Source organism: Poecilia reticulata, linkage group LG9, assembly GCF_000633615.1.
Source record: "Poecilia reticulata strain Guanapo linkage group LG9, Guppy_female_1.0+MT, whole genome shotgun sequence".
Taxonomy (NCBI): domain Eukaryota; kingdom Metazoa; phylum Chordata; class Actinopteri; order Cyprinodontiformes; family Poeciliidae; genus Poecilia; species Poecilia reticulata.
The window spans coordinates 10,612,761-10,620,952 of NC_024339.1; the positions used below are offsets into that span (position 1 = coordinate 10,612,761).

General features: G+C 36.4%; 2 protein-coding genes across 3 annotated transcripts in view; both read right to left on the reverse strand.

Annotated features, from left to right (window-relative positions):
• LOC103470635 (nuclear factor 7, brain-like) overlaps nt 1-3,991 on the reverse strand; it is an 8,538-nt gene extending 4,547 nt beyond the window's left edge. The window contains exon 1 of one of the 2 annotated variants that reach the window (XM_017306511.1): nt 2,994-3,991. In XM_017306511.1, coding sequence (XP_017162000.1) covers nt 2,994-3,869 — 876 coding nt within the window. In that variant the 5' untranslated portion in view covers nt 3,870-3,991. Of the gene's footprint in view, nt 1-2,382 lie in introns of those variants that run through there. The other variant, XM_017306510.1, reaches the window with a different exon arrangement.
• A 761-nt stretch (nt 3,992-4,752) lies between these two features.
• Nucleotides 4,753-7,350, reverse strand: LOC103469853 (retinol dehydrogenase 14). Its single transcript, XM_008417852.2, has 4 exons — nt 6,971-7,350; nt 6,535-6,777; nt 6,129-6,431; nt 4,753-5,393 (listed from the first exon to the last, which is right to left on the reverse strand). The coding sequence occupies exons 1-4, from the start codon at nt 7,089-7,091 to the stop codon at nt 5,134-5,136; spliced, it is 927 nt and encodes a 308-aa protein (XP_008416074.1). The 5' UTR covers nt 7,092-7,350; the 3' UTR covers nt 4,753-5,133.
• Nucleotides 7,351-8,192: the final 842 nt, after the last annotated feature.

Genomic DNA, 8,192 nt, shown 5'->3' on the forward strand with positions numbered 1-8,192 from the left:
TCCTCCAGGCAGCTTGAACAGAAGCTGTGGTTGCAGCTCAGAGACACAGGATCTCTGAAAGTCTCTGAACAAACATGGCAGCTCAGGAAACTTTCAACAAGAGCGATTTTCTCTGCCATTTTAGTTAATTTCTTCGCTGAAGAGACAGTCCTCCTCTTTGGTCTTCAATACAGATGAGAGGCTTTTCTGTTGTGTCGTCTTCCGTAAATAAATTCCCTTTCAGTTTCATTTATCTGTTCTGGGTGGAGCTCATTGAAATGAAACTGATGTTACACAACTTTGCCGCTAGATGGTGCTAGTTCCTTCTGAGTTTGGTGATAAGTTTTAATTTTTACTTTCACAAACAATAATGACATCTTAGTTTTCCTTGGCTAGGATTCTAGATAATAAAAGATTAGAAAAAGTTCTGTTTGTGCTGTACTGTGTCGATTCCTATTTAAACAATAAAAGAGACATTATTACTTGGATATACAAAATATCAAAAGCACAATTTATGGTTGGTAGAAGTTTTTCTGAGTATTTAACTTTTTTCTGTATAATATTAATCCTCTATTTCTGATTCTTCAGATTATTGCTTTGTTTTTTACGCTTTGTGTTTCTCTAAATTCAAGAAAAAGTGTTATCAATAAATTGAATTTATATAGTCGCCTTAGTGTCTTTGTGGGTTTGTAGAACCAACAAACTGCAGTTGATGCTTACTACTTGCAGAATAATAATTAAAAAATCACATGGATTTAGTTTACATGAACACCTTGAAACAAATGTAACAAATGTTTATTAAAACTTTCTCTACAATCATTTAACTAAGCATGTACTTATTTAGCAACCATATCAAAGGGAAAATGATAAACAAATACAAATATGCAGAATATCAAATGAAAAATACTAAAAATACTAAAAACTACATTTGACATTTTGAATACCATTTATGATACTTGAATAATGGAAAAAAACTACATATACACAGTATGCTGAACAGTCTAAATAAAGTATATAAAATACATAAAATAGGCAATAATATATAAATATATATTAAAAATAACTAAACACCTGATGAACTATTAGTGAATTGCATTTTAGTTGGAAAAATGTCCTGGGCAGCTGCTGCTTCTTTGCCTCCTGATCTATCCATGAAATTACAGTGAATATCAGATGTGTACATGTACTGTAAAAACAGATCAAGTTTTATTTTCCTCTCTACCCGACCTTAATACAAGTCTAAACATTTCCTTTTTAGCATCAGTTAGGATTACCAAAGTCACTGTGATTTACTAATGACCATAGAAGAATAAAGAAACTGAGCGAATAGATTAAAAACAACCTTTAAAATCTAAATATGACTTGTTCCACAATCTAGGTTATGGGTTTTATTTTAGGTCACTCTTTAACATAAGACCCAACATACTGAGTCAAACTCTGAGCCCAACCCAGTTCTGTTGAGTCAAGCCAGAGGTGGATCAGTGCATAATTGACTCATGGCTGGGTTACCTGAAGAACCCAAATTAGGTTGTTTTTATCCCAGAAGATTCACAGATAAGATACAAAGTAATGTGAGTCAACCTAGAGTTTACCAAAAAAAGAGAAAAAAAAGAAAAGAAATTAAATTACATATTGAGTCCAATTAAAAGTTTATATTTATGGCTGTGAACATCTTTGATTAAAACTGAAGTAAAACAAGCTGGATACTAAATTAAATACTGATGCAATCATTTTTATAATAGTAACTAAATCAAGACAATTTTAAGTTTTGCTTCCTGAGTCAAACACGTCTTTAAGTTGACAATATTCACTTGGAAATTTGTTTTTCTTCCTTTAAAGATACTTTTTGTTGTTTAAATCTGATCAAAACTTTCATGACAAATGTGTGACTAACCTGTAATTTATAAGTAGTAACGTTACACAATGTACATTATGTAATTGTACACATTATATAATGTAATTGTATACAATAGTTGTAGGATTTTATATTTATTGAATCTGTTCATCTGAAAAATATTGACATTTAAAATGTTGTCATTTTTATTTCTGAATTAATGGCAAATATAAATAAATGACACACAATGCTGGAACACTGTAAGAATTAAGAGTTTAATGTGAATGAAATCAAAGTTAAAAGGGAAACATTACAAAGAAAAACAGCTCCATTGGTGGCATTATGAATAACATTTGAAAAACACAAAAATACACAGAACTAAGACATAAAGATGATAAAGTGATTGTTAGTGAATTTAGGAGAATACGCACACCATACCATTCAGAAAAAACAAGATACAAAGATTTATTTCAAAATACCAAAATAATTTCTTCATAACCAAAGTTTTACTTTTCCTTTTGAATAAAAGCTACATTTATATCAAAGGAAGTAAAACCTTTGGGGCTCTACTTAAGCAAACACAGTTTGCAACTTCACTGTCCATCAATAATTTGAGTCACATTCATTGAATCAGAATCTTAGTTTCACATATTTTGATCTCAGATGTTTTGGCATCACCTGCTGCTCCTATATTGAAACATAAGAAGAGTTTCTCAGTGAAAGTGTCTCTGTGAGTGTAGATGAGAGTCATGTCTTCAGAGTCGTAGAAGGAAACCGTCCCCATGTCATAGTCCAGCTGCACTCTGATCCTCTGGAGACTCTTCTTCACTGGGAGAGTCTCTCCATCACCATTAGTGTATTTTCCATTACGATGCCATAAACACCAGATTCCATTTTCTGGTGTAGCATTCGTCTCTCCCTTCCTGTCAACAGACTCTTTAACCAAACCCACTATCCAGTCAGGATGATCTCCCACCTCCACATCCCAGCTGTGTTTCCCTGAGCTGAAGCCTTCAGAACCAAAAACATTCCAGTATTTAGTGTTTCTCTCTGGATTATCAGGAAGCTGCTGCCATGTGTCTCCACGTCTCACACTGGTCAGATCATCAGACAGATGGAGTCGTCCACTTGAAGTGTTTGGGTCCAGAATGATGGGACTGAAGTGGACCTTGTCCTTCATCTTCTCCCAGACTCTGAAGGACAGGTTGCCCAGGTGTTTGGCCACATCTATCAGAGCTCCTGAGACCAGCTGTGGGTCTGGCAGTGACCTCTGACCTCTGGCTCTGCTCTGAGTGGCTTCATAACTGCTGAGGAACGACACAATGTCTTTCTGCAGCTCTTCTTCAACAGCAGAGATGCTGTCTGACAGAGAGGAGATCTGCTCCTCARTCYTCTTCATCTCTCYCATGATRGTCTTCCTCTTCTGCTCCTCTTCCTCCCTCAGAGCTGCCAGTCTGGACTCCTCTTCCTCTCTCAGGAACTGGTGGAGCTTGTTGAACTCTGCTCTGATCTGTCTCTCTGTGGACAACACCTGCTCCTTGGAGTGTTGAATCACATCATCGTATGTTTTCTCCACTTGTTTGTGTTTGTTCCTCTTGTCCTGCAGAGACTTTAAGTCAGATTTCAGCTGCTCCTTCAGCTCACTGACTGCTTCTTCTATAGGAACCACTTTGTGACTCTGGTGGAGAGAAAACTCACAGACAGGACACACAGCTCTCTGCTCRTCTTTACAGAACCAATAAGGAACCTCGGAGTGTTTCTCACACACCACCTCCTCTTTCTTCTTCTTTTTCTCTTTTTCCACCTCAGTTGAAGCTGCATTCTGCTTGTCAGTAAATGAATCAGCGAGTTTTTTGAGGGAGAAGTTGATGGACGGATGCTCCTTTGACGATCGTTTACAGATGGGACAGTTCTTGTTTCCAGTATTTTCCCAGAATTCCTTCAGGCATCTTGAACAGAAGCTGTGGTTGCAGCTCAGAGACACAGGATCTCTGAAAGTCTCTGAACAAACATGGCAGCTCAGGTAACTTTCAAAAAGCGCGATTTTCTCCGCCATTTTAGAAAATTTCTCTGCTGAAGTCAGTATGTTGAGTTTCAGTCCGCCTTCACTGAATTCTTCTTTACAGATGGGAGACTTTCCTGTCGCGGTGTTCTTGTCCCGCCAAATATTTAAGTTTTGTTTTCCTGTTCCGGGTCGGGTTCACTGAAAACTGTTACATAACCTTGCCACCAGATGGTGCTAATGTCTTTCTATTTGAATTAACTGAAAACTTATATTTACTTTTTTTTTAAATTTAAGTCTTTATACTTTTCCACATCTTTCGTTTGAATCTGTGCCGGAGAATCCGAAAAGGATATTTAAAATAATATTGCAGATCTTCTCATTTACTACCTCAGTAGGTTGAAAGATTATAAGGAACATATGAGTAACTGAACAGATTGAAATGTCAGTAAAATGCTGAAACATCATAAGTTAAACTAGACCGCATTCTGTACAGGCAGTCAGATGCAGGTGTTTTGGACCAGAGAGAAATCTAAAAGTTGCATGACATCGGCCCTCAAGGCCTGGAGTTAAAGGTCTGCCATGTTGCATTTAATCTGAAGCAAAGAATAACTTCTCAGCCATTTTATTTTGAAAATCTGAATAATCTATTTTTAGTTTGAATCACCAATACAGAACCAAATACTTGTCATGTGGTTGAAGTCAAGATTAATCCAGTTAACTGTGTTTTGTTCCAAATCATAAACTTTGCAAAGGTGTCTTTCATTTTAGAATGTTAAAAAGCAAATTTGCAGATATGGTTTTCCATCATATAAGAAAAGCATTTCAAAATCACATGTGAATAAGTTTATTCATGTGATAAATCATTAAAAAACACGCCTTCTACAACTTCCTGTCGTCTTTTTTGTCTTTTCTGCCAGTAGTAACGTCTTGTTGAGCAGTTGGGGGGAAAAAACACCTCATCTCAAACTTTTTATCAAATATTTTGAGGGTTTTTTTTCCAAAATTGGTTTGTTTCAATCACTGATATTTGACTTTTTACAGCAGCTGAGAGCACAACTGTTGGATATTTCAGCCATTCTTTTGTTGACATGTACAGAAAATTCAACCAATAAAACAGGGTTTTAAAAGCAGCCAAACATTTATCTTACATTCAATGTTTTATTGTTTAGTTAAAGCATAAAAAACATAATGTTACAGATTGTTGGTGAAAATGTAAACAACGGAACAGGATGATTTGCATTTTTCACAAAGTTTACAATAAACACATAACAATAATAATAAATAACTTCAGTGTAAATGTCTTGTGGCTCTCTCATTATGCCAGTTTCACCAGCCTCTCACTGGCCTCCCACAGTTTTTTTGCCACACCTGCGTCTCTTGCAAACGGACGCAGAGTGGCAGGCTGGCAGTCGACGAAGTAACCCCCGCTGTGCTTGGCAGCTTCGTCCGACACGGCGCAGTAGATGACGGTCTGAGCTCCGATCTCACACGGCACAGAAAACATCCACATGATCACCTGCATGAACATCCGGAACAGGAAGGAGAAGTGGCACGTCCAGCCGCTCTGGACAAAACCTGGAAACAGAATGGATCAGAAAACGTCTGAAAGTTAAAAACATAATCAAATAATCAATTCGACAACCATCTTTAAGAAATTTTCCTGCAAACAAAACGAATCCTGTTCAGAAGATTAAAGAATCTTCACAGAAATCACAACCAAAAATGCGCAAAAACACAGCAGCTTTTATCTAAGTTCAAACTTTTGGTGTAACATCGACACAAATATTAATTTGCAGAAATTAATGGAGGAACTAAGCATGTTTCTTCTTTCTACTAAGATACTAAAAAATGATCAAATGAAAAGTCTGGAGTTCTAGGAGACAGTAGTGCTGTCACTAACTATCGACTTCAGTTAATCTAAAGGCTCAATTTATTTGACTAATCTATTTTTGTAAGCAATTTTGTTTGTTTTAATATTTTGCATTCAGTAAATAGAGGTTAAAAAATGCTAATGCACACTGAAAAATATTAATTAAGTATGGGAAGAACATTTTAATGCGTAAATAATACTGGGGGCATTTAATCAGTGTTTTTCTGGAGTTGACACTTTATATACACAGGTTGTTCTTTATTCTGGCCTAATTCTTAGTTTACTTTTTATTTTTAGTATGTGATAAATGCCAATGTTGGATGAAAGAAAACTAAAATGAACAAATTTTTGGAAGAGATTTGTCTAAATGAACTAAATAATTAGTGGGAACCCTATAATCCAATATTAGATTGGAGTAAAAAGAAATAAAAAGCTCTTACCAGGATGCACAGCATAGGAAGTCACTCCTTTTCCCTCGGTGATGCGGCCCAGTTCCTGACTGAAGTAGATGTTGGCCAGCTTGCTGCGGCAGTAGGTGAAGAAAGGTAGCAGGTTGTAGTTGAGGTCCTGGAAGTCCAGCTTCTGGTATTTGTAGCTGGAGCAAGTAAGAGTTATGACCCGGCTGGGGGCGCACTCCTTCAGCCGCGGCAGAAGCAGGTTCGTTAAGAGGAAGTGGCCCAGGTGGTTGACTCCAAAGCACATGCTGAAGCCGTCGTCTGTCCAGTCAAGGATGCCGGGCATGCCTGAGGAAGACCCAGTGGGGAAATGCATTACATGACCTGGGCATGATAGAACATTGACCTGTTTTAATCTGATGTGTTTTATATCCAGGAGGCATGATCTTACCTGCATTATTTACCAGGATGTGCAGACTCTTCTCCTTCTGCAGAAACTTCTTGCAAAAATCCCTAACAGAGTGCAGGTTGGCCAGATCCAGCTCCATGTGGAAGACGTTAAAAGATCGACTCTGAAGTTTGATCTCTCTCACGGCCTCCTCAGCCTTTTCAGGGTCTCTGCAAGCAACGATGACACGGGCGCCTCTCGTTGCCAGGGCAACGGCTGTCTCCTTGCCAGTACCAGAGTTACCTCCTACACCATGAAAAACATGTTTCCGTCGTTGTTTCATCTTAAAAAACTTTAAATTAGTAATAAAAATTAACTCTGCTGTTATTAGAACAATTCATTTAGCAGCAGAAATTAGTGGGTAAAAGTGAGAATGACTTAATTGCAAAGTTTACTGCAAATACAATGAAGATGAATAGCAGAAGCAATATTTATTTACCTGTAATGAGAACAGTTTTACCATCAAGTCTTTTCAGCTCCGTGAAATATCTCCTCCTTTTCATCCATTTTAAAACTAAAAATACACTTAGAGAGGCAACAACTGTATAGAGAAGATACATTTTCCGATTAGCTCGACAGTGATGCTGCTACAAAGGTTAGCTTGTTAGCATGCTAACTGAATGACCGCCCTCAAATATTCCAACATTCCTGATTTTTTAGTTGTAACCGGACATAATTCAGACTAAGCTGAATACAAAAAACGGGCGTGTATTACTGTTAATCACTATACCATAAAGGCATCGATTCACAATGGTTTATTACAATCCATTTTTGGCTTATCAAATGATGAGCTCGTACGCTGAAGATCTCGCGAGAAGATCCAAGTCTTTGTTGATAATAGAAATTCCGGATCCTTTTCGAGATCCTGTCCGTTTGGCTCGATTTTTTCTGCTCTCAAATGGTTCCGACTTAGTGTAACTTCTGTCAGCTACTTTTAATTTTCTTCAGCCGCCTTAAAATGAATGTATTTTATTAATTCTGGTGAATAATGAGTTTACAGTACAGGGTACAGCAAACAATATGATTAAAAACTGAAATTATTAAAAAGGTTTATAATGTACGTAAGGGTACATTAAGGTCAAAGATTATACTATCATAATAAAACATGATGAGAAAGGAATATTTGATGAGCAAGTGTAGAAAACATTCGAATATATTAAATACTTCAACAATAAACAAAGACATGACCAAAACAACATCTCATTTGCATGTTGTTTCTTAAAAAAGCCTACATGTTTATCATCTACAAAACTCAATTTGACCAATAAAGTGCAGTCTACAAGTATTATCATGTGTGATAAATGTGTAAAACTAAAATTGAATCATCTTTTATGATTGCATTAACTTGCACTGTTTGTTTTTTTTGTTCTTTTAAAAAAAAATTAAAGTTTTGTTTGAGTACATTTTGACACAGCTGCAAATTCTCCTACACTGAGAAAGATTTTCAATATTTTCAATATTGTATATTTACTTTTAGATCAGTTTATATGTTTCTAATTTGTAACCATTGAAAATGGCAAAGAGAAAAGGACATGCTATTCAGATAAGGGATAGGTGCTTATTGTCACAAGTCAGAAAATGGCTGTGTAAAATACCTATTTATCTAAACTACAGTGAATATGCAGTTAGAAATTCACTAACTTTAATATTCAAGCCAAGTT

What these genes read in the sequence shown, in the direction of transcription:
- LOC103469853 (XM_008417852.2), bottom strand. Translation starts at nt 7,091, where the DNA reads ATGTATCTTCTCTATACAGTTGTTGCCTCTCTAAGTGTATTTTTAGTT. An exon ending in CATCCTGGTAAATAATGCAG is followed by an intron (nt 6,432 to 6,534) that starts GTAAGATCATGC and finishes GGTCTTCCTCAG; the next exon opens with GCATGCCCGGCATCCTTGAC. An exon ending in TTCCTATGCTGTGCATCCTG is followed by an intron (nt 5,394 to 6,128) that starts GTAAGAGCTTTT and finishes TTCTGTTTCCAG; the next exon opens with GTTTTGTCCAGAGCGGCTGG.